The sequence below is a fragment of the Myotis nattereri genome, assembly GCF_964212035.1.
Source record: "Myotis nattereri genome assembly, chromosome: 11".
Taxonomy (NCBI): Eukaryota; Metazoa; Chordata; class Mammalia; order Chiroptera; family Vespertilionidae; genus Myotis; species Myotis nattereri.
The window spans coordinates 82,610,642-82,635,809 of record NC_138086.1 but is presented as its reverse complement, the minus strand read 5'-3'; the positions used below and the strand labels follow the sequence as shown (position 1 = coordinate 82,635,809).

The window sequence follows — 25,168 nt, the reverse complement described above, 5'->3', positions numbered from 1 at the left end:
GCGATGCACTCCTTCAAGACACTCACCAGCCTTCCACATGGAGATTGTTTTTTAAAATTCCCTTTAAATACGAGCATTCTGAAATACGGATACTGATGGCTCAATCAGCACCTCTTAGTTACTGACGATCTCAACTTTAATGACGTCGTCCGTCTTGCTTCCTCCCTCACCGTCCTCCGCTCTGGCAGGCACACGGCTCCATTCTCCACGCTCAGCAGATGCTCAGCTCCCTTCGTTTTAAGAAATCATGTCCCACGTTCAGTTATTAATTTGAAAGTGATCTTTTTTATCACTTTCCCCACTTTTAATTTGCAGGTCAAATTTCATTAGCTTACCAACCGAGAAAGAAAAAAGATGATGGGTTTAGGTTTTTTCTCGCTGTGAGAATACAATTATAGAGCAACATTCACATTTGTTCTGGGGAAAATTAATCTATTTTTAGCTGTGAATTATATGCCTGAGATAAATGTGAAATTAGCGGACGGGAGCTGACCGCTCAGTCAGCTGTGCACGGACATCGCTCTGAGGCAGCATTTAGGTCCCGCGAGGCCAAGGGACACGCGTGGTCCTCGTGTCTGAGAAGCGCTGGCGAGGAGACGCGCCCCCCCCCCCCCCCCCGAGCGTTGCAGCTGTCCTTCTCTCCCAGGTGTGGTACAACCAGAAGGCCTTCCACGCCCTCCCTTCCTACCTGAACCACCTGAGCAACCTCCTCCTGTGGAGGCTGCTGCCGCCGGCCGCGGACTGGAGACAGTACGGTGAGCCCTGCGCAGGCTGCACGCCTCTCCCTTCAGACGCCCGCGCTCCACTAGCGAGAAGCAGGGGGTTCGGAACAGGAGCCCGAAGGTGGCGAGCGGTCAGCCGCACTCGCTCAGGCGGTGCGGCCTGCTGTGTCAGGTCACTACGGCTCCCTCCGCGGGCTGCGCTGGGGGCTGAGGCAGCCTCTGCCATCACCGGGACCTCGGGAAGGGAGGTCGAAACCCCTCGGGCTGGGCCTCGACCCGTCACGGCTGTGTGGGTCACGGTCCACGTCCAGGCCCGTTTTGGCAAATGATGGTTCATCCCGGGCGCGGAGTGGATGGCTGGCTGCGGAGACGCCGGGTGCTCCACTTGGGGGGGGGGGGGCGGGGAAAGGTGTAATTTACCAAATTCATCTCCTTTTTTTCAAAAAGAAAGAAAAGACGTATAAGCACCAGCCGGCCTCTGCACGTAGTTTATTCACCAAGTCTGTTGCCAGCCACGTAGACATGAAGGGGAACCTTCGCCCCAACGTCCCAGCACCTCGCTCCTCCTCACCTGTTCTCCATGTTGGGCTTCCCTCACCACCCGTTTTAAAAATACGTTGGACTTGCTTATGTGGGGGCCTGTATTTTGGAATAATAGTAGCAAAATAAAAGCTTGAGAGGTGGCTGGGAACGGACGCGCGCGTGAGGCCTGCAGCGGGCGGAGGCCGCGTGGAGCACGTGTGGAGCCGAGGGGCCACTAGATACTCGGCATCCCTGGTCTCGCTGCATCTTCCCGTCGCTCTGCTTCCTGGTGAGACAGGTCTGCAGGCTCGGGCCAGGGCTGGCTCTGCCAGGGTGCGTCCCTGAGCCGGCTCAGAGGTCAGAGGTCACCGCTGTCGGGCGCCCGCCTGGAGGGGTCACACACACTGGGTAGGGGTCAGGGTGAGAGAGGAACCATGGTGTCCATTCCCAGGATAGGCTGGGCCAGTGTGACCTTGTACAGGAGGGTGTGTGTGGGGGGGTGGCCGTGACCCCTCCAAGGCCATCTGAAGCCAGGCCAGCTGAGCTGGGCCAACAGAGAGGAGTGTGGCCTTTACCCGGCAGGCAGAGGACGGCTTGCTCTGATGTTTGGGAACGAGAGTGGCATGTCCAGCTTATCCGTTAGGTAGAACCCTCTGGAAGCCGCGTGGGAGGGAGGGCTGGCTGTGCTGAGAGGCGCCGGGCAGGCTCGGGCATCTGGGAAGTGACAGCACAGACAGGTGGGGGCTGGGGAGGGGAGATGTTTAAAGACTCGGCAGCCAGAGAGTGTTAGGCCCCCAGCGTTAAGAGGGAACGGCGTGTGAGGTAGGTTATACCTGTGGTCGGCAAACCACGGCTCGAGAGCCACATGTGGCTCTTTGGCCCCTTGAGTGTGGCTCTTCCACAAAATACCACGTGCGGGCGCGCACCTACAGTGCGATTGAAACTTTGTGGCCCATGGGCAGAAGTCGGTATTTTGTGGAAGAGCCACACTCAAGGGGCCAAAAAGCCACATGTGGCTCGCAAGCCGTGGTTTGCCGAACCGCAGTTTGCCGACCACTCTAACCGTTAGAGTGACACCCGTTCGCATGGGGTCACTCTCAAGCCGCTGGAAGGCACCGGCCTAGACCAGGCGGACGTGGCTTCCCAGGGAACCCCCGGTGGGCCCACCGGTAGGAAATGGCTGACTGAGCTGCCGTCACCATCCGTGGAGTACCACTGCCGCTCTCTAAAAGAACAGGTTCTGTTCTGACCTAGGAAAGAAGATGCAGCTCCATTATACGACCTGTGTATTTGTGGGTCACGACTGGACGCGTTGTGTGGGCTACTGCCATTCTTTAAATTGACGATTGGAGGGAAGAGAGGTCAGTGCCTTGACCAGATAGTCAGGTGTCACATGTTTGAAAACTTCCTGGGCACCAGAGGGAAATGGCCCACTCAGGCCACGGGGTGCTTGTCAGAGCTGGAGGGCAGTGTCCCCCTGTCAGCACCGGGCCTGTCGTCAGGTGTGTCCAGCGTGCTGTGGCCTCCCTTTCCCGGCACGGGCGCCCCAGGCAGGGCAGAGCCCACAGGAGTCCTCGGGCTCCCGCTGCCCGTGCAGGGGAGGCCCGGCTCACTCCCCGTCTCTCGCAGGAATAACGCTCTACAGCCGCCCGTACGGAGGGGCCCTGCTGAACGAGGACAAGATGTGAGTTGAGGGACGGACGTGGGGCGGGCGGCCGAGGAACAGATCTCTGGGTGACGGTGGAGGCGGCTCCGCGCTGGCCCTGAGGCAGGCTGGCCCGGGAGCTGGGGGGCCACTGGAGCTGCCCCTGCCCGCTCCCTGGGGGCTGCTGTCTGGCAGGGCCACCTCGGCCGCAGCCACAGCCCCGCAGCGGCCGCTCCGGGACGTCTTTCCTTGTAACCGGGGGTCGGGCTCAGTGGTCAGGAGCCGACTTGGAGACGCAGCCGGGGAAAGCCCCTCAGCTTTGCCTCCTCGGTGATGCCCTGCACGTGGGAGCAGTGCCCCTGCTGGAAAGGTGTGGGTGATGAGTCAAGGTTTCCACGGCTGGTCCCACCGGCAGGCAGAGGCCCCGCTCTTGGCCCCTGACGAGCTGCTCTGTCCCCGCAGCCTGGAGAGCATCCGGCAGTGCGGCGTGGCCCTCTGCATCGTGCTGGGCGTCTCCGTCCTGGCCGCCTCCATCGGCAGCTCCGTGGTCAGGGACCGGGTGACCGGAGCCAAGAGGCTGCAGCACCTGAGTGGCCTGGGCTACGGGGCCTACTGGTTCGCTAACTTCCTGTATGACATGGTAGGTCGTGGGTACTACCCGAGTCGCTGCACGCACGTGACCTGTTCGTGTGTGCGCATGTGTGTGTGTTTCGGGTGCATGTGTGTGCGTGCATGTGTGTGTGTATGTGTACACGTGTGTGGTGTTATTTGGGGGGGCCTGGCCACCTCAGACGTGAACAGAGCAGGGGTCATTTCACGGGCAGAGCGTTTCAGGTGAAGTCCTCCTGTGCGTCACCGGCGGCTCCCGGCAGGCTCCTGCCTTGGACCCGGCATGGAGCTCAGCCGACCGGGCCCTTCTGAGCATGTAGCTGGGCTTGTGGTGTCTGCGGCCACAGCGCTGCTGCCTCAGCCTTTCCGGCGGCCGGAGTCTGTGAGGCTTCCCCCGCCTGCCTGTGCGCGACGCCTGGGCTCCGGGACAGACGCTCCCCAGACCTGCCGCGGGCCTGAGTCGCACATTCGTCAGCCCCGGGGGGTTTAAGGTCTCAGCCCAGCCTGAAAAAGGCTGGCCCTGCCCCACCTCTACTGAGGGGCTCTCGGGTCAGGAGAGGACACGGCCGCCCCGGCCCACGTCCACTCAGAGCAGGGCCAGCTGCCCAGTCCTGGCTCCCGCCTGTCCCCGTCTGCACGCTGCCATGCCCCCCATTTAACCGCAGCGACGACAGCTTCCCCGGGAGAGGGCAGAGGATAGGCCTGGAGAGGCCCCGCCTCCAGGACCCCCAAGGCCCCTGCCTTCGCCTGTGTCCCCATGGCCACCCTGTGCCCTTCGGTGTCCCCTCCTCTTCCTGGAAGGACACCAGTCGCATTGGCCTCGGTCCGGCCTTCCTCTCATTTTGCCGGGATCACCCTTTGCCAGCCCAGCTCCAGGTCCATGTCCAGGACACCAGGGGGCGCTGGGCCTGGACACAAGCCTGGGGGACTGGCCAGCATGGCTGCGGAGCCTGCGGCGTGCACCATAAACGCACGGGACTGTGGGACAGAGTGCGCCATGGCGGTCGGCGGAGCTGCCACAGGTCCCTCTGTCTCCTCAGCTCTTCTACTTGGTCTCCGTCGGCCTGTGTGTCGCCGTGGTCGCGGCCTTCGGGTTGCCAGCCTTCACCTTCCGCGAGAACCTGGCGGCCACAGCCCTCCTGCTGGTGCTGTTCGGGTGCGTGACGTGACTGGCCGCGCGGCCGCTCAACGGGGCCTGTGTCCTGCGGCAGGAACCCCGGGGGGCTCTGAGCCGCCGTGGGCTGCGTTCTCGCTCCCTCCCAGCGCTGAGGCTGCTTCCATGGGGGATGCTGCGGGAACGCGGTGCCGAGAGCCGGGGGAGGGGGCCAGGAAACTGTCCACCGAGTGCGGAAGGCGGCCGGGCCGGTCATTCCATCCTCATGCAAATAAGCAGGGAGTAAGCACGTGTCCGCCTGACTTCCAGGTACGCGACCCTCCCGTGGATGTACCTGACGTCCGGGCTCTTCCCCAGTGCGGACGTCGCCTTCATCGCCTACGTCTCGCTGAACTTCGTCCTGGGCCTCTGCACGCTGCTCATGACCACCATGCCCCGGCTGCTGGCCATCGTCACCAGGGCTCAGGTCAGCGCTGCCGGGTCACCAAACCTAGTCACCTCCCCAAAGCCCCGCCCCCAATGTCATCGCGGGGTCAGGGCCTCCCCAGATGGCTATTAGGGCGCACACACACAGTCCATAACATTCAACCTGACCCCCCCAAGTCCATGTCCTTCTCGCATGCAGAATACATTCATGTCATCCCAGCAGACCCCAAGCCATAGCTCATTTCAGCACCAGCGCTGAGGTCTGAAATGTCACCTGACTCCCACCTGCCAGGCCCGGGCGACTCAGGTCTCTTCGTCCTGAGAATTCCTCTCCAGCCAGGAGCCTGGGAGGCAGAAGAGCTCCCTCCCGAACCGGTGGGGGGCAGCGTGGGAAAGACTCCATCCTACAGGGAGCCACTGGGCCGCGGGTCCCACCCAGCCAGGCGGCGTCTCAGACCCGGGCTGTGGAGTAGACAGAACCACTGTGCTGCCCGCGGGGAGTGTGACAGAGGCTGGGATTGGGCAGGGCAGGGGGGGGTCGGGGGGGGGGTGCGGCGCAGGAGAGCGGGGCCTGTGAGCAGCGCCGAGCTGGGCTTCTGTTCCCTCTCCCTGTGCAGAATCTGCAGACCATCTACGAGGTCCTCAAGTGGGTGTTCACCCTGTTCCCCCAATTCTGCCTGGGCCAAGGCCTGATCGACCTCTGCTACAACCAGATCCAGTTCGACCTGAGCCACAGCCTGGGCGTCGACACCTACGCCAGCCCCTTGCGGATGAGCTTCCTGGGCTGGGCCTTCCTGCTGCTGGCCTCGCAGGGCACGGCGCTGCTGCTCCTGCGGCTGCTCCTGCACGGGGACGCGGTGCGGAGGGCCAGGTACGTGCTGCCCCTCGGGCGCCCACGTAGAGCAAAGGGGCGACTGTCCCGGAGGCTGCGGGCGGACGGGACCGCGTCTGCCCCGCACGCTCTGATGAGGGGCTCGTGTTCCCTTTGCTTTGGGGTCGGGTGAGTCATGGACACGAGGAGGGACAGTGTGAGGCCCTGTTCCCTGACTTACTCGTCCCAGGAGGTTCCTGGCCAGTGCGCAGCCCCTCCGCTCTGACGTGGCACCTCAGGTGCCCTTGGACGGGGAGGCGGCTGTGTGTGTGGTGAGGGTCACCTCCCGGGCGGGCGTGCACGGCTCAGCGCCCACAGCCACGCGCCGTCGCCCAGTCCTGTTGCCATCAGGCTGTGTCTCCTCTTTGTTAGGGAGGGTTGGGTGTCAGGGGGACCGGTGCTAGGGGGATGGGTGTCAGGGGGACGGGTGCTAGGGGGTTGGGTGTCAGGGGGACCGGTGCTAGGGGGATGGGTGTCAGGGGGATGGGTGTTAGGCGGACGGGTGCCAGGAGGATGGGTGTCAGGAGGGGACCAGGTGCCGGGAAGGTGATGGGTGTCAGGAGGGGGGACGGGTATTGGGGGTGAAGGGTCGGGGAACGGGTGTAGGGGGCATGGGTATCAGGAGAGGGGACGGTACCCGGGGACAGTGTTGGGGGGGGATGGGTGCGGGGGGGGGGACAGGTGTCCATAAAGCTTCCCTGGTGACTGATGACAGGCCAGCCCACTGGTGGGCACCTTGTGGCGGGTCCTAATAGTGGGAGGGAAAGAAGGGGATAGTTCCTGGTCGAGAGACGCCCCTGGGAGCCGGGGCTCAGGGCTGGTGGGGGAGGGGAGAGAGCAGTCTAAAGGCACGTGTAGAACTTGATGAATTTTCACCAACTGGACACGTGTGTCACCTTCCCCAGACTGAGTGTGTCAGCCTCTCAGGCCCTCAGGACGTGGGCCCGTGGGCTCTGCAGGCGACCGCCTCCCCGCCCCCTCCCCCCTCCCCCCTCTCCCCTTCCCGCCCCCTCCCCCCTTCCCCCTCCCCCCTCCCCCTCCCTCCCCGCCCCCTCCCTCCCCCTCGCTCCCCCTCCCCCCTCTCCCCTCCCCACCCCCTCCCCTCAGCTGCTCCTATCTCCGCTGCTGCTCCAGTGCGTTTCAGTGCTACACAGATGGGATCGTGGGATGTCTGCTCCCAAGTATCTAATGTTTCCTCATCAGCTGCGTTGTCTACGGAATAAATTGTGATTTCTCCATTGGAGGTTTCAGGGACAGGAAAATAGTACAGGGAGAGGACCTGGGGCACTGGGGCCTGGACGTGGAGGTTTTATTTTATTTTAAATACCTGCTAATTTTAAAGTGGTTTAGACGCAAGAAATTGCAAAATGGGTGCAGAGCCTGTGTCCCCTGCGCCCAGCTTCTCCCAGTGACACTGGGTCATGTGCTGACACGGTACCTGCAGGGCCAGGACACAGGGTCGGAGGACACCAGCCGGCGGGCTGCGCCCTGTCAGTGAGTCAGGGCTGCGCGGTGCGGCTCACAGGGAAACGGAGGGTTCCTGGAAGTTCCACGCACCAGGTTAGCGGTCGGGAGCAGGAGTGGGGAGTGAGCAGCTTGGGTGTGAGTGAGTAGCTGGAAAGTGAATGTGAGTCCATCTGACAAACTCATTAAATGCAGGAACAGACGTCGTGCGGGGTGCCTGGGCTCAGTCCTCCCTGCGGCCCCCGCACAGCATGTGACTCAGCCGCGGGCTGTGCCGTGCAGCCCAGGGGTCCGAGTGCCCAGCGCGGGGACTCGCAGACAGCAGCCTGCGCCGACCTCTCTCCCTCAGTGCGGGCGGCGGGCGTGTCTCACGCAGCGAGGGGCTCGGAGCGTGTCTGCCCGCTGCCTCCTGGGGACCCTGCCTGCCCTGGTGGGACCAGCGCGGGCCGAGCTGCTGCCGCCGTCTCTAGGCCGCCTCCGTTAGGACATCTCTGACCTCCCCTCCCTGATGCCCCAGGCCCGTCCGGGTGTGGACTAACAGCGTCTCTCGTCCCAGGAGGCGCTCGGCTGTCCAGGGCACAGTCACAGCCTGTGCGGACGCCGATGTGGAGGCGGAGCAGGTGCGGGTGCTGAAGGGAAGAACCGACGGGGACTTGCTGGTGCTCTGCAACCTCAGCAAGAGCTACGGGCGCTCCCGGCGGCCGGCCGTGCAGGACGTGACCCTGGGCCTGCGGAGCGGGGAGGTGAGGGGCTGCGTGTGTCCGTGTGACCCTGGGCCTGCGGCGGGGGAGGTGAGGGGCTGGTGTGTCTGTGTGACCCTGGGCCTGCGGAGCGGGGAGGTGGGGTCTGCCTCTATGGACGTGACCATGTGGCTGGGCTGCGAGCTGGTTTTCCCTTGTTGGACAGTCAGCCCAGGCTGCACTGCCTCTGCGCAGTCGGGCTGGTGGAGGAAGCCCGGAGAAGTTCAGAGGAGACGCTGATGCAGGCCACACTCCCCGTGGGCTCTTCTCCAGGCCTCCAGGGAGCATCGCCGCTCAGCTGCTGACTGGGGGTGCCTGTAGGGCCTGGGGGGCAGATGGGGGGAGCAGATCCGGCTGAGAGGTGTCCCTGTTCCTCTGAGGATCTGTGATTGCCCGGAATTGGGAGATCGTAGCACGCCCAGTGTCACACGGTGGCGTTACACTGGGCTGCCTTAGAGCTTGGAGTCAGGGACGGAGGCTGGGTGGGGGCATCTGGGTGGGGGGCATCTGGGTGGGGGGCAGCTGGGTGGGGGCAGCTGGGTAGGGGGGCAGCTGGCTGGGGGGCATCTGGGTGGGGGGGCGTCTGGGTGGGGGCAGTGTGGGATTCTTGAAGGACTGGTGCAGTGTGGGGTGCAGTGTGGACAGCAGTCAGTTGCGCTGTGTGAGGGACACCGTGGGACAGGATGGGCCGGGGGTGACAGACCCAGCTGGGTGGGAGAGCGTGGCTATTGAAGCAGGTGGGACTCAGAGAGCCACGGCCGCCCAGAGGGACGCAGTCGGTCCTGGGATGACGAGTGGGACGGCGGCAGAGAGCCCACAGGTCAGTGTCCAAGATTCAGGGAGGCAGGAGGCCACTGGAGCCGCAGACAAAAGGTCGCCGTCAGGAATGTGCACCTCAGAGGGAGATGGGAGGAACCAGACCCGCAGAGCCGGCACGTCGCCTCAACTAGGAGCACACTCAGGGCCGGCGCCCAGGTGCCAGGGAAGGACCAGGTGCAGGAATGCGCTCAGGGCCGGCGCCCAGGTGCCAGGGGAGACCAGGTGCAGGAGAGCGCTCAGGGCTGGTGCCCAGGTGCCAGGGGAGGACCAGGTGCAGGAATGCGCTCAGGGCCGGCGCCCAGGTGCCAGGGGAGGACCAGGTGCAGGAATGTGCTCAGGGCTGGTGCCCAGGTGCCAGGGGAGGACCAGGTGCAGGAGAGCGCTCAGGGCTGGCGCCCAGGTGCCAGGGGAGACCAGGTGCAGGAATGCGCTCAGGGCCGGCGTCCAGGTGCCAGGGGAGGACCAGGTGCAGGAGAGCGCTCAGGGCTGGCGCCCAGGTGCCAGGGGAGACCAGGTGCAGGAATGCGCTCAGGGCCGGCGCCCAGGTGCCAGGGGAGGACCAGGTGCAGGAATGTGCTCAGGGCTGGCGCCCAGGTGCCAGGGGAGGACCAGGTGCAGGAGAGCGCTCAGGGCTGGCGCCCAGGTGCCAGGGGAGACCAGGTGCAGGAATGCGCTCAGGGCTGGCGCCCAGGTGCCAGGGGAGGACCAGGTGCAGGAGAGCGCTCAGGGCTGGCGCCCAGGTGCCAGGGGAGGACCAGGTGCAGGAGAGCGCTCAGGGCCGGCGTCCAGGTGCCAGGGGAGGACGAGGTGCAGGAATGTGCTCAGGGCTGGTGCCCAGGTACCAGGGGAGGAACAGGTGCAGGAATGAACTAGAGGACATTCACGTGCAGGGGACCTTGCGGAGGCAGCAGAAGGTGGGTTGCTTGCTGACCCCCTGTCACTCAGCTGGGCAGGAAATGGGGTGTGTTGGGGGGACTGGCCCTCTGCCTTTACTGGCTGATGGACATACGACACGGCTGAGCCCAGAGCTGGCTTGGTGCTGGGAGTTGAGGCGCCACCTTGGGAGGGAGGTGGGAGGAGGCGGAGCACCTTTTAGAAAGTGCTGGCATGTGCAGGAGCCAGGGGACAGCGATGGTCATGCTGTGCCTTACGGCATCCTAGTCCCTGGAGGGAGATGCCTGGAGCTGCTTGGCGGCCGCAGGACACGGCATCACGTGGCCCCTCTGAGCTCCACGTGGGTCCCGGTGGTCAGGTTCCTGGTCCACGCCGCGGGCCTGTCACAGCACAGGAAGCCTCGGGGCCGCGGAGAGCCAGTGCCGTCTGACCGTGACGTGTCCTCTGCTCGCCCCTCCTCAGTGCTTCGGGCTCCTGGGCCTGAACGGGGCCGGGAAGAGCACCACGTTCAAGATGCTGAGCGGGGACGAGGCCCCGAGCGCAGGGCACGCCGTGGTCAGGACGCCCGCGGGGTAAGAGCCCGTCGCCACTTTCCTGCCGGGTTGGGGCGGGGGGTGTCGGGGGTAACCCTGGAGCCGAGGGCCCGACACAGTGTTGCCTATCGGCTCCCGGCTGCAACAGTGTTGCCTATCGGCTCCCAGCTGCAACAGTGTTGCCTATCGGCTCCCGGCTGCAACAGTGTTGCCTATCGGCTCCCAGCTGTAACAGTGTTGCCTATAGGCTCCCAGCTGTAACAGTGTTGCCTATCGGCTCCCAGCTGTAACACCTATCAGCTCCCAGCTGTCACAGTGTTGCCTGTCGGCTCCCAGCTGCAACAGTGTTGCCTATCGGCTCCCAGCTGTAACAGTGTTGCCTATCGGCTCCCAGCTGTCACAGTGTTGCCTATCGGCTCCCAGCTGCAACAGTGTTGCCTATCGGCTCCCAGCTGTCACAGTGTTGCCTATCGGCTCCCAGCTGCAACAGTGTTGCCTATCGGCTCCCAGCTGTAACAGTGTTGCCTATCGGCTCCCAGCTGTAACACCTATCGGCTCCCAGCTGTCACAGTGTTGCCTGTCGGCTCCCAGCTGCAACAGTGTTGCCTATCGGCTCCCAGCTGTCACAGTGTTGCCTGTCGGCTCCCAGCTGTAACAGTGTCGCCTATCGGCTCCCAGCTGCCACAGTGTCGCCTATCGGCTCCCAACTGCAACAGTGTCGCCTATCGGCTCCCAGCTGCAGTAACAGTGTTGCCTATCGGCTCCCAGCTGTAACAGTGTTGCCTATCGGCTCCCAGCTGTAACAGTGTTGCATATCGGCTCCCAGCTGTCACAGTGTTGCAATCGGCTCCCAGCTGTCACAGTGTTGCCTATCGGCTCCCAGCTGCAACAGTGTTGCCTATCGGCTCCCAGCTGTAACAGTGTTGCCTATCGGCTCCCAGCTGCAACAGTGTTGCCTATCGGCTCCCAGCTGTCACAGTGTTGCCTATCGGCTCCCAGCTGTCACAGTGTTGCCTATCGGCTCCCAGCTGTAACAGTGTTGCCTATCGGCTCCCAGCTGCAACAGTGTTGCCTATCGGCTCCCAGCTGTCACAGTGTTGCCTATCGGCTCCCAGCTGCAACAGTGTTGCCTATCGGCTCCCAGCTGTCACAGTGTTGCTGCTTGCAGGCAGAGGATACAGTTACACTTGGGTTAGTCCATATCACTGGAAACAAGTCAGTGTTTCAAACTAATTGTGTTAAGAACTGTAAACAGAGTTTGGCTGAGGGAGTGTGTGTGGTGTGAATGGAGTGAATCAAGCTGCAGATCCAGGTGGCTGTGTGGCAGTGAAGCTCTTAGGCTGTGTTGTCGGTTTTCCCTGCAGTCCTCGGAGTGAGAAGGTGTTCTGTTGATTGGGTGGTGTTTTGTTATATATTTATTTATTTTGGTAACTTCTCTGTGTACAAGTACAAAAGGACAAAATAATCAGAATTCAAAAGGAAACAAAGATATGTGGTTTATTTTCTCATCCCTGGGAGGCTGTCTGTCTCCTTTGTAATCTTGGTCCATCGTTTCTAAAATAATTGGGAAATGAAATTCAAATCGCTGCTCTGGAAAGCAGCAATGAATGCACATCTCCATAATGGTCGGCAAGCCCGGCTACATGTCTGTGCAGCTCGTTTAATTGTAAGTACAGCGCCCTTGCATTCATTATAGTTTCAACCTTGATTACTTGTAATGTGAATTGTACATTGGTATTCAAGGAATTAAAACGCGATTAGGGCACAATGGAGTGTTAAGCACTCAGTGTATATACCTTCCTGCCCACGCAGCTCACAGCATCCCTCCGGACGGGAGCATGTGATTCCGGCCCCACCCTATGGAAGCTCCTGCCCTTTAAGGTTCCAGCGTGAGGAGCAGTGCTCTTTTCTTGTTCAACCTATGAATTTAAAACCTGACCCCGTCGATAGTCTCGTCACCGATGAGCTAGGTGTCCGGTGAGCTGTTTTGGTGGGGAGACACCGGCCCCCGGCTCCGCGCTCACACACCGTTTCCCGTGACACGCAGCCGTGGCCGCGGAGTCTGAGCGCAGGTGCTGCTCAGGCCAGAGCCCTCCTGCGGCGAGTTCCTCCTGAGACAGACCTCGGTGCCTCCGGGAGGGGCCGGGCCCAGGCCTGGTCTGTTCTGTGTGGAGCTTTCTGACCGCCGCTCTCTGCAGGGAGGACGTGCCTCTGTTCTCGGCAGGGGCGGCCGGCGTGCGCGTGGGCTACTGTCCGCAGCAGGACGCGCTGGACGAGCCACTGACGGGCTGGGAGCACCTGCGCTACCACTGCCGCCTGCGTGGGATCCCAGGGCAGCACGTCCCCGAGGTGAGGCCCCCAGGACCAGGGTGAGGCCCCCAGGACCAGGGTGAGGCCCCCAGGACGCCTCTCTGCCCCCCGCGGGTCGGGGCTTTTCTCCCAGTCAGGCCCCTGCCTGCCCCCTTGGGCTGTCTGGTGTCCGGCCGCCCTGGCTCCCTGGGCTCCAACCCAGCCCTCTGAGGGCTCCCCGGCCCGAGTGCCCCCGGAGCCTCAGGAGTGAGCCCTGCCTGTCCTTCCTCATCGCCCAGCGGGGCAGGGGGAGGCGGAGACGCGGGGCTGGGGCCTGAGTGGGCTGTGCACAGACTCCTCTCCTCCAGGTGGCCGGGGACCTGGTGAGGCGCTTACACCTGGAGGCCCACGTGGACAAGCCGGTGGCCACCTACAGCGGGGGCACCCGGCGGAAGCTGTCCGCAGCCCTGGCCCTGCTGGGGAAGCCCCACCTTCTCCTGTTGGTGAGCAGCGGGCGTCAGCGGGGCGGGGGGCGGTGGGGGGTGCCTCCTAGGCTGGGGGGGGGGCGGGGCGGGCTTGAAGTAACACTCTTCGGGGTCAGCGTCCCCCACAGTCGGACCATCCCCGGGAGTTTACGGAAGTGTTTACTTCTCGATGGTCCCTTTCATTGCCCAATTGACACGTCAGTGAAACTGTGACATGAAGAGCAGCATTAGAGGATCCGGACCCGGAAGCTCACCCACCTGTTTGTCCTCTGCCTGGAGGGCGCCGGCCTTTTCCATCTCGGCACTCAGACCCACGGGTGACGTCCTGCGGCACCAGAATCCGTGTCGTTGTAGCTCTGACAATAGGTTAGGTGTCACTTGGGTCCCTCCACATGGGACGCCGTGGCTGTGCTGGCTGCTGTCCCTTATTGGACAGTCTCGGGGGAGAGGCCGGCGCCCTGACCACCTGGCAGGGAGGCCTGTGTACACATCCCCGCGGCACCCGTCCGTGGAGAGCGGCCTGAGCTCTGGGAGACGTGTTGGGGGCTCCCCGGCCGCACAAGCCCGACCTCCCACTGGGCCAGCATCTCTCCCTGACACTCCAACAGGACGTGCTTGGCGTTGAGGGGAGAAGTCAGGCTCCAGGAAATGGCACGTGACTTGACGTTGCTGAGTAAATGGAGCCTTTTCCTGCCGTCGTACGTCCTTCTTGGTGTCTCATTCTGAGACTTTATAGCAGCTGAGGGTGCATCTTAGAGACATCGGGACTCACTCCCCTGCCCCCGTGGAGGAGGTGCCGTGGGGAGCACGGTGTGAGGCAGCGCGGACAGCGGCCCCGGAGCCGGAGCGGGGCTCCTCACGGCCGGGCCCCTGACCCATCACTGTTGCTTTCCTTCAGGACGAGCCCAGCTCAGGGATGGACCCCTGCTCGAAGCGGTTCCTGTGGAAAACGATCACCAAGGAAGCTCAGGAGGGCTGCGCCGTGGTGCTGACCTCGCACAGGTGAGCAGGGAGCGAGCTGCGGGCCCACAGGCCGGGGCTGGGCTCTGGCTGCCCACAGGGTCCTCCGTGTCCACAGCAGCCTGTGCCCTCCACTGACCCAGGGCCGTGCCAGCGGCAGCACAGCTGGAATCCGCACCTGGGGCCTGCTGGGTCCAAGGTCCCTGGAGAGGTGGGCCGCTGGCTTCCTGGGCCCTCGGGCCTTTCCGTCTAAGGCCGCGTCCCCAGCAGGAGGACGGGCTGACGTGTAGACAGCAGCCTCTGAGTTTGGTCTCCTGGCTTCTTGCTCACAGAATTCATCTTACGATTCGATGTCAGAACCTCCTTGGCCGCGCAGCACTCGCATGTGAGGCTTACAGAGTCGCTCCCGGCGAGTGGGCTGCGTGCTTGGCTGACAAGGCCCGAGAGAGGGGTCGGCCCCTGGCCCTCCCTCCGTGGTGGGTGCAGGCCGCGTCTGCGGGCCTCGCGGGCCCCCACGGGTCTGGGGGTCTCTGTCCTTTCTTTTCGGCCCAGCTTTCTCTCGTCTCAGATTTGACCGTCTCTCCCGGTTCATCTTCCCGGTCACCGAGTCTCTCCTCCGTCTCAGGTGTGCGGGGCCTGCAGGGACGGCTCATCCGGAAGCTTCCCATGCCTTTCTTTTTAAAGATGCATTTCCGTCCCCTGCAGACTGTCTGTTGTGATGGCCATGTGATGGCATTGTCAGGCGTCGCTGTCACTCTGTAAACACGGTGCTTTTGGTTGTCGGACACGTTTCCAGGGGCCGCGTTGCAGCGTTCCTGCTCGTCTGACACCTGGGACACGTGGAAAAGGCTCAGTGCCGTGGCCTGAGCGCACCGCGCATCCTTTGTTTCTTGCATGCCTAGGGTTTGCGGAGAGGTGGACGTTTTAGGTACTAAAGGCCCACGCGGACCTGACTGCTCCCCTCTCCAAGCGCTGGTGTCGCCAGGTGTTTGTGGGTCGTTGTGTGTCTGTGTGGGGTTGCCGAGGTGGGCGAGCAGCGACCGACGCCTCCACCAAGTGTGTTTCTAAATGTTGTCATTCTTTTTTTAATTTTTTATTGTTTTATTGCTTATAGTATTACAAAGGGTATTACATATGTGTCCCTTTTTTTTCCCTGCCCTTGACAATTCCCTGGCCTCCCCTACCCCCCAGTGTCTTATGTCCATTGGTTATGCTTATATGCATGCATACAAGTCCTTCGGTTGATCTCTTACCCGCCTCCCTCCTGCCCCCCAACCCTCCCCGGCCTTCCCGCTGCAGTTTGACAGTCAGTTTGAGGCAGCTCTGCTTCTGTATCTATTATTGTTCAGAAGTTTATAATGGTCTTTATTTTTATTATTATTTTAGTATATTTTTATTGATTTCAGAGAGGAAGGGAGAGGGAGAGATATGGAAACATCAATTATGAGAGAGAATCATTGGTCGGCTGCCTCCTGCATGCCCCTCACTGGGGATCGAGCCTGCAACCTGGGCATGTGCCCTTGGCCGGAATCAAACCTGGGACCCCTCCATCCGCAGGCCGACGCTCTATCCACTGAGCCATGCCAGCCAGGGCATGTCGTCATTTTCAAAGTCTAGGTGCTGAGGTCCTCCCAGCTTTCACAGCCGCTACCTGGGCGGGGCTGGTGCTCAGCCGCCTTGAGCAACGGGACTCTGACCGGGTAGGGATCTGCGTGTGGACAGGGAGGACACCGGGCACAGGCGTTTCCTAGCTGCCCAGGCTGCTTCCTCCTGGGTTCCGTGGTCCCCGAGACGTGTGTGGGGAGCCGGGGACCAACGTGGAGTCTGTGGCTGCACAGGCTCTGCCCTGCCCACGGGGTGCAGCCTGGCAGGTGTGGCCCGCCCTGGCCCCACCATGTTGTCTGGCAGGTGTGTGGGCCCGACCACACCGTGTTGTCTAGCAGAGCCCAGCTCAGGCCGGGGCTGGAGCCATTGGCGCCGGCCGTCCCCTCGGCTCTAAGACAGTCACGGCACCGCCCACGGAGTGGGGCGTGGACATTGCCCAGTGGTTCAGCCGGGAGTCCTCGTGCCTGACACGCAGCCGCGTGGGGAAGCCGGAGCCTCAGCTCTGACCTTCCCCCGGCTACGCAGGTGTCAGCCGTGTTTCTCCGGTGGCTCACGCCTTGGTTAATATGCAGGATTCGGAAATGGCTGTTGTTGCTCATTGCGCCCGGTTTAGAGTTGTTTTGGGGGAAGGGACTTGTCAGTTCTCTCCATTGGTTGTGACCAGAAGTTCTGCCTTTTTAACTTCTGTATGTGTTTGCTCTTCAGAGAATAGAATTTCACGTTTAAACGAATTAAATGTGACAAATGCACTCTTGCCTGACATGACCCCTTTGCTGGCCAGTTCTGGAAACTCTGCCTGCCCTCCCCGTGCTGCCTCAGGTCGGGGGGGGCGGGGCTCTGAGGTTGGGTGCCAGTGTCACATGACACACCCCTCCTGCTCCCATGTTTCACATGACTGTCCGACTGCCTCAGAGGACCCACCGCTGTGGTGCCTCTAGCAGCCCCTGCTCATGGCGACGCCGTGGCCTTGGTTCATGCCTCTGTCCACGTCCACGCAGAGGTCTGAGGGCCAGTCGTGCCAGCAGGACGGCTCGGTGACTCCCTCCTCTCCTCACTCCTGACCCTGGTCCTGGGGGCAGGAGGTGCGGGTGGGAATACAGAGAGGAACTACAGTTAGTCCAGGGCTGGCCGGGCCTGTGCCTCCTCCCTGACCTCAGGCCACGCACCTTCTGAGATGTTAATGTCTCATCTGCGCTGTCCTCTCCTGGCCCAGGGACCGCCTGCAGTGCCTGGTGCACAACCTCTGTCACTGTCCCAGCCCCACGCGATGTGGTCCCTAAACAGGACCACCCTCCCCTTCCCTCAGTCTTCCTGCCTCTCAGAAATGCTTCTAAAGATAGACATAGAATTACTCTAAGTTTCTCATCCAGAGTGATAAAATGTTTTTGGGCATGGTACCATAGCCTTATTATAATTAACTAGAGGCCCAGTGCACGAAATTCATGCACTTGGGCGGGGTTCCCCAGCCTGGCCCGTGCCCTCTCACAGTGCAGGAGCCCCGCGATCCATCTCCCCAGAGGTAGGCCCCGCCCACCCATCCGGGGCTCCTCGATGGATTGCCCTAAAGAGGTAGGCCGGGCCAGAGGTCTTGCCTCCACGCCGCATGGAGTCACCGGGACCCACCCACCTGCCCGTGCCTGCTGCGCATGCAGCCTCCTGGTGATGGATTGTTACGGCCTGAGGGCATCATGGTGTGTGACGACCACCTAGGCTTTTATTAGTATAGATGTTATATTTTATATAATTATAAGAATACAATTAAAAATTATAAATCTTCATTAAATATTTTGTATCAAAATAATATGAATTTATATTACAAAATGAATTATAATTACAAGTTTCATTGTTATTTATTATATTGTATTGTACATTAAATATCACATTTATTTTTATATATGGTTAACATTTTATACAATTTTTTTACTAATCACATTTAGTGTTTATGCTTATCATATTTGACACTTAAAGTTACCAATCATATTTTACATTACAATAATTTTGTATAAAAATTTTTATATTGTAATAATTTCCCATTCTAAAAATATCCATTCTTTCCTTTTTTTAATGCATCGTTCTGTTGATTGAAGTCTTCATTTAAGTCCATCAGGAAACTTGTTTCTTTCCATAAATGTCACCGCTTTGGGAGGGTCCTTCTTGCTGAGTCGCACTTTGTGCTGTTGCTGGAGGCGCTCACGGATCTCACCTGCTTCCTGGGCTGGAAACACGCAGGCGCTTGGTTATTGTGGGGTCGGCGCCCACCACTGAGAGGTGCTCTCTGTGATGCTGACCGGGTGCCGGCTGACCTATGACCTGCGAGCCGGCTGACCTGCAGGCCCGCTGACCTATGACCTGTGGGTACTGGCTGACCTGCGGGTACCAGATGACCTATGACCTGTGGGTGCCAGATGGCCTGTGGGTGTGGATGCTGGCTGACCTGTGGGTACCAGATGACCTATGACCTGCGGGCTGGCGTCTCGCTGCTCTGCTGACGTGCTCCCTCCTCCCCGCAGCATGGAGGAGTGCGAGGCCCTGTGCACGAGGCTCGCCATCATGGTGGACGGCAGTTTCAGGTGCCTGGGCACCCCCCAGCACCTCAAGGACAGGTACGTCTGCTTCTCTCCCGCCTGCCTATTCCCTGTCGTCCGCAGCGACGGGGTGGTGCCTGGAGGTGCTTCCCCACCAGAGGGAGCGGGTGATGATGCCTCAGCTCAGGGCCCGGCCCTTCCTGCTGCCCCCGCTCTCTCCTTCCTCGGGGACGGGGACCACTGTGGGCTCAGGAGGGCTGGCCGTCCATGGCAGAGTTGAGATGAAGATGGACAGGCTGTCCTGCAGGGCTGTGCCCGTGCCCCTGGCCCAGGGCGAGGCAGGCGCGTGCTGGCCTTGGAAGGCCTCCCGGGTGGGAGGGTGGCAGCCGGGCGCCGTGGGTGCTCCCGTTCGATGGTGAAGCCGAAGGCACCTGGGCCCACGCCTCGCGCAGGCGCCCCTGGCTCAGCCTCTTCGTGTCCTCTTTCCGCTCCTTGTTGGACTGTTAGTGATTTTGTCATCAGTTTCTATGAGTATTTTATGTCCCAATATAACTTCTTAAAACCCCGTGTTGCCTAAACTGTCTTCAAAGTCTCTGTTTTCATTTGTTTAACCTGTTTTTTATATCGGCTCATTGTTAAGTCGATACATCTCTTCTTGTTTTCGTTTGTTTGATGTTTTTAACGTTACTTGGCGGGCAGAGATGTGTTGAAGAGCCATAGGTGTCAGGTTAATATGCTTTTATTCATGGAGAAAGCCCTGTGGGTGCTTGGCCTGTGACGCCGTGCTGGGGCGCGAAGGTCACCTTTCCGGGCCCGGGTGGGTGTTGCTGGGTCGGTCGCCCTCCCGCATGACGTCAGCGTCCGTGTGGGCTCTCCTTCGTGTCCTGGAGAGAAACTTGCCTTCTGCTCAGTGAGCCGCCGCGCCTGGCACTTCCTTCCTGGGTGGTTGAAACCACCAGCTTCACCTCTTCTCTTGTTGGAAGTCTGTTTCCTTCCCTTCTTCTGGAGTCGGGCTCAGCAGCGTGTGTCGCTAACAGCGGGAGACACAGCCGCTCATTTCCTCCCTCCCTCCCTCCCATGAGGCTGGGAGTTCCTGGCTCCTGATCCTGGAGTTGGAGTCTCTGTCGTCTTGCTCGGTCAGTAGGGCTAAAGGTTTGTGAATTTTGCTGATCGTTGGGAAGAACCAGGTTTTTGTTTCATTGATTTTCTTTCTGTCTCCTTGGTGCCCGACCTGATCTCTACGATCTCCGCGCGGCTCCTTGTGCAGGTTAAGCTCACTCTCCTTGGCTGGTGCCTGGTGAGGGGCTCGGTTACTGTCTGGTGACTGTTCTGACTGGTAATACAGGCGTCGAGGCTACACTTGCACTCAGCGTGGAGATGCTGTGATGGCCCATGCCCGGCACCTGGCCTGTAGCAGTGGGATAACGTGGCTGTGGGCGGCCCGTGGATTTGGGGAGGTCACTGTTTGATTCCTCAGCTGTGGCCCTCAGGTCACAGGGGTCCCCCTGCAGCTCCTCAGGGCGGCCCTTCTCCCTCGGCCACAGGGGCCCCCCTGCAGGTCCTCAGGCTGCCCTCCCTGGGGCCGCAGAGGCTCCTGGGGTTGGTGGTCTCACAGCGGCAGGTGGGCGGCTGGTTCAATGACAGCCATGCTGGCTGATTGCTCCCCATCCCTTGTCCCTCTGTCCTTCCCCGGCCACCTAGGTCCCTGCAGACCTGACAGCCCTGCTGGGGGTGGGGGTGGGGGACGGGTGCTCCAGCAGCTCAGCTCCCACCTCAGCACTTTCTTTGTCAGTTTGCGTTTTCACCTTCCTCTCTATCAAATGGGTGTTGCTTCCAGGATCTGATGATTTTTTAAAAAGATTAACTTAGTGCCCTAACCGGTTTGGCTCAGTAGATAGAGCGTCAGCCTGAGGACTGAAGGGTCCCAGGTTCGATTCCAGTCAAGGGCATGTACCTTGGTTGCGGGCACATCAGCAGTAGGAGGTGTGCAGAAGGCAGCTGATTGATGTTTCTCTCTCATCAATGTTTCTAACTCTCTATCCCTCTCCCTTCTTGTCTGTAAAAAACCAACAAAATATTTTTTTAAAAAGAAGAAAAGGAAAAAAAAAGAGATTAACTTAGTTTTTGCTCTAATTCAGTATAAGTTGAATTAGAGCAAACTACATAACAGCTATAATTAATTTCTGAATATATATACACACATACATAAACTAGTGGCCTGGTGCACGGATTCGTGTGCATGGAAAATAAATTAATTAGAAGAAAGATTCGTGTGGTAATTACGTTACAGCAAAAAATTACATGTCAAAATAGTATATATAGTATAGTATTATAAGATTAAAATACAAAATTAAATTGCCAGTGCGTGTCATATGTACCGGCCGGTTGGTCACATGTGATTGGCACCAGCGAACGCTTTACATGTATCGCGCATGTGCGAGTCAATGTTTATTTTTAAATTGCCAGTGCGTGTCATAAGTACCAGTCAGTCAGACAGACGGACGGTCAGTCACTAGGCCTTTTATATATATAGATATATTTTAAATATATTTTATTACTGATTTCAGAGAGGAAGGGAGAGGCAGAGAGAGACAGAAACATCAGTGATGAGAGAGAATCACTGATCGGCTGCCTCCTACACTCCCCACACTGGAGATTGATCCCACAACCCAGGCATGGGCCTGACTGGGAATCTAACCGTGACCTTCTGGTTCCTAGGTTAATGCTCAACCACTGAGCAGCACTGGCCGGGTGTGAATATAGTTTTGAGCTTCCAAGACCCCAGCATTTGGAGTGGTTGCTTCTCTTCCTGCCTCCTGAGCAGTGGACTCAGAAGGCACAGTGTTGGTCTGAGCAGTAACCACGCTTCCCTGTGCTCAGGTTCGGGGCCGGCTACACCGTCCGCGTGTGGGTCTGCGCGGGAGGAAGTCAGCGCGCGCTCTCCGACCGCCTGCAGCTGCGCTTCCCGGGAGCCCGGCTGAAGGTAGCGCCTGGGACCCTGCTGAGTGTCTGTCTGCAGCGAAGGCTCCTGTGGCTGCGCTTGCTCCTTCCGCTTCTGTCTGCGCAGACAGAGCAGGGGCCGCCTCCTGCAGATGTGAGCGGGCGGAGCTGGTGGCGCTGAGAAGGGGGCTGCCTGGGGTCCCCCAAGGAGACTGTAGTCACACCCTGTCCTGGGCACAGCTCCTGGCCCGGCTCCCTGGATCCCGGACAGATAATGGCCAATGCTACCTCAGTGCCGGAGGTGGTGACAGGCCGAGGGCCTCTCCTTCTTCCCAGGGCCCCTGTGCCCCCTTAGCCGCTCCCCAGGGGACGCAGTGCGGCCACAGCCTCCCCCGGGACTGGTGGGACCTGCTGCCTCTGAGTCCAGGCCGCGCTCTGCCTGCCAACCTTGAGCAGCGGAGCCCCGGGGCCCTGGCTCCAGGGGGGCCAGCAGCTCCCCCTGCACTGCCTCCAGGAGGGGCCGCCCCATCGCAGTCACCCGCCGATTCTGCTGTGAAGGAGGCGGTCCCGCCAGGCAGAGCGCGGCCGCAGGGACACCCTGTCCAGTCGCTCTATGGGCCCGGGAGACGGTCGCGCCCAGGGGCTGCCCTGCCGGCGGGAGGCCAGCGGGGGCGAAGCCGGGGTTGCTGCGTGTCCTGTGCGCCTCGCGGTAAACTGTCCTCTCCCCACGCGGAGACCAGGAAGGGACCCTCGCCTGCTGTGCCCGCGTGGGTGGCGCCCAGATGGGTTGTGCTGATGCCTGTGTCAGGGGCCACTCCGTCTGGATTCCAGGGGCAGCGCCTGAACGTGCTGGAGTATCACGTGCCCGCGGGGTGGGCCTGCCTGGCTGACCTGTTCCAGCTGCTGGAGGACAGCAAGGCCGCCGGCAGCATCCGCCACTACGCCCTGGCCCAGGCCACGCTGGAGCAGGTGGGCCGCACGACACGCCCCGTGCCCTCTCCGCTCCCGGGCGCGCTGATGCTTTCACAGGACGCGGATGGGTGACAGTGGGAGGCCTGTTGCTGTCGGCTCTGCACCCGGGTCCCGGCCTCCAGGCTTCCATTTGCTCATAGTTACCCCCCTGGGGTTCAATTTCAGAGGTTTTACCTGCTTAGGGGGACCCAGGAGGATGTGGGAAGAGTGAGTCTAGGAGGGTGGGAGAGAGGGTCTTGGAGGGGTGGAGAGAGAGGGGTGAGGCTTTAGGAAGGGCTGGGTGTGCTGTGGGAGGGTGTCCTTGTATAACACTGAGGAGCGGGTGGCCGGGTTCCTGTAGGTGACAATCATGTTCACTCTTCCTTTCAGGTGTTTGTTGATTTTGCTGAGCAGCAGTCGGCTCCTCCAGCGCCCGCTGACCCGCCCGCCCAGGGCTGCCAGCCCCAGCCCCTGCCTGTCTGAGCCCCGGATGCCGCTTCAGAGGAAGGAGTCTGCCCCTGCCCCCCGCCCCCCGTCAGTCCTCAGCCAGCACAGGAGCCTGGACACGCCCGGCCGGGGTTCCTCTGTCGCCTGTATTTCCCACGCTCACCTCTGTTCATTAATAACCAAGCCTTTGCGCGGCTCCTCCAGCCCAGTCGCCCCGTGTGAGCTGGGGGATGGGGGCCCTTCTTGGTGACGCACGTGTGCGTGATTCTGAGTCCAGACTCAGACTGGGCGCTGGCGAGGCCCCGGGCCTCACACACTTCACCTTCCTGTGAGGCCCGCGGCCACGCCCCTTCCACCTCCTTACGGAAATGGTCCCAGGATCATGTTTTAATTTGTCATCTTTTTACTGGATAAGCTCTCAAGTGTCTAAATAAGATTCCAGTGGGTTAAATGCAAATTTCCCTTACACTGGATGATATATATGGTACCACATGAAAAAAATCACCTTTCTTTTCATCTCAAAGATGCTATAAAAAAGGATGATTGCTTTCACAAAATTAAGTAATTTGAACTTGGTAATCTGTGTGGTTTATAAAAGTTTTATCAGAATTTCACAGATGATAATATTAGGGGAGTATACGAAGCGATGGGATGGAAATGCCTTTTCTTTTTCTTAGTTTGGATCAGTAGTCACCATTTTTAAACGCTTTTAAATCAGTAGTTTTCAGCAGCATCAGCAGCTCCTGGGCGCTTGTTTGAAGGCAGGTGGCCCGGCCCAGCGGCCATGGGTCTGAGACGTGGGGGAGCCCCGTGACCTGAATTCTGAATAAGCCCCCCGCGATTCTGACACCCATTCCCGCTACGCACCCAGCCAGCACGGTGTAGGGCAGAGCCACCATCGCAGACCTTTAACCGCCCCCCCTTCCTAAAGACCTCAGGGCACTGTCCACGTCCGTCCTCAGGTCTGACGTGCTGACCGAGGCTCTGAGAGGCTGCGCCTGGCGTCGCCTAAATCCCTCGGTCACATGTCCACTGCTGAGGCCGCTCCGGTCGGACGGTCTGCGCTGACACCCCCCCGTCTGCGCTGAGCGGCCGTCTCTCCAGCCTCAGTGCAGGGCGCCCGCTTTGACTCCAATGGAGGGGTCGCCAGTGGCCACGGGCGCTTCTGGGAGCATCTTCGGGCTGGACTCTGCCTCCCGAGCCCCCAGGGCTGGGCTGTGACCGCAGGGACGGGGCCACGGCGCGTGGTGGATGCTGCAGTTCACACGCGTGACCTCCCTGGTCGCACGCGGCTCATTGTCACACGGGAGATGTAACCCTTTGCTGTTGTTGCTGTTGAATCAATAAATGAAGTTGTGAAACACGCCTGCTTAGAACACGCTGAGCGGTGACTCCGACGCCCGCGGGCTGCACCTCGGGGTGGGACACTCGGGAGGCGGCCCCCGCGCGCCCCGGGCACTCGCAGCCGAGAAGGCTCACAGGTCCCTGGTTTCACTCACTGTGTCTGCTCCAGGCTCCTCTCCTGGTCTCTGGCGGGTGGGCCTGGCCGCGCTGGAGGCGCCTTTGAAGAGCAAACGGGCAGGAGGAGCCGCCGTGTCAGCTGCGGGTCAGGTCCCGTGTTCACCGTGTTGGTCGCGTCGACCTGTTCGGCAGGTGTTCCCTGGCTTAGGACGTGGACGCGTGTCTTCAGGCCTTTGGGTTAAGGTCACTCACTGGGGCACACAGACCGGCTCTGGGAGCGCCTTGCCTGCTGCGTGGGGGGCGGCCACCCCCGGGGGCGGGGGAGCCTGCAGACAGAGCTGACCTGACAAAGGCGTGACCGGGATTGAGAGACAGTCCCAGCCGTCGTGCAAACTGCAGACTGAAAGGCAGATAAAAAGCACAGCTCGTGGCAGCCAAGCGCGGCGGCAGGCCACGGAGAGCTCGGCTTGTGGGGTCTGAGTTGAAAAGCAGCTCCCACGCTCCCGGCAAAACCTCACGTCACCCAGGGCCCCGCCCACACGGGGATGCAGACGTTCAGCGTGTTCAGCGGGTGTGAGCACGGGTGCACCTCGGCTTCCCATCGGCTGCAATGGTTTCAACTCGGGGCGCTCTGGTTACATCAGTGTCACCCTGCAGTCCTCAGCCCTTTCAGATCTGGGCGCGCACACTCACGCCGTCAGCCCCTCTGAGCCGTCTGTGCACGTGAGGAGACGGCGGGCACCGCAAACACCCGCCGGGTGAAGAGGAAGGGGAGGATGCCACAGCTCTGCCCGAGACGCACAGGTGGGGGGTGGGGGACGGGAGGGGGGCACGGGGAGACCTCGGCCGCACGAGCTTCCTGCTCCAGGGCCCAGTGATCAGGTGGCTCCTCCTGGCCAGGGCCAGGGCCAGGGAGCCGACTTCATGGAGTAGTTTCGCCTGGTGGGCCTCACCCAGGGAGGGAGGGGCCGGGCATTTGAGGGAGAGAGACTCTCAGCGCAAAGGGACCAGGTTCAGGGACAGCCGGGTGCCTGCCTGTCACCCCAGGAGGGTCATTTCCCTCAGCTCCGCAGTGGCCGCTGCAGCTCCAGCGCCCGCGGGGCTCAAAGCAGCCACAGGAGGCAGTGGACGGAGGGAGGGCCCAGC

General features: G+C 60.8%; 1 protein-coding gene across 1 annotated transcript in view; it reads left to right on the top strand.

Moving 5' to 3' along the window:
* Positions 1-23,926, top strand: part of ABCA13 (ATP binding cassette subfamily A member 13) — a gene marked incomplete at its 5' end in the record, with an annotated part of 113,718 nt that extends 89,792 nt beyond the window's left edge. The window contains 15 exons of the mRNA XM_081102009.1: positions 647-755; positions 2,874-2,928; positions 3,352-3,529; positions 4,539-4,654; positions 4,922-5,078; positions 5,656-5,909; positions 7,930-8,116; positions 10,289-10,398; positions 12,558-12,708; positions 13,017-13,151; positions 14,032-14,135; positions 18,209-18,301; positions 21,104-21,206; positions 21,995-22,132; positions 22,505-23,926. Coding sequence (XP_080958135.1) covers positions 647-755; positions 2,874-2,928; positions 3,352-3,529; positions 4,539-4,654; positions 4,922-5,078; positions 5,656-5,909; positions 7,930-8,116; positions 10,289-10,398; positions 12,558-12,708; positions 13,017-13,151; positions 14,032-14,135; positions 18,209-18,301; positions 21,104-21,206; positions 21,995-22,132; positions 22,505-22,597 — 1,983 coding nt within the window. The 3' untranslated portion in view covers positions 22,598-23,926. The remainder of the gene's footprint in view (positions 1-646; positions 756-2,873; positions 2,929-3,351; positions 3,530-4,538; positions 4,655-4,921; positions 5,079-5,655; positions 5,910-7,929; positions 8,117-10,288; positions 10,399-12,557; positions 12,709-13,016; positions 13,152-14,031; positions 14,136-18,208; positions 18,302-21,103; positions 21,207-21,994; positions 22,133-22,504) is intronic.
* Positions 23,927-25,168: the final 1,242 nt, after the last annotated feature.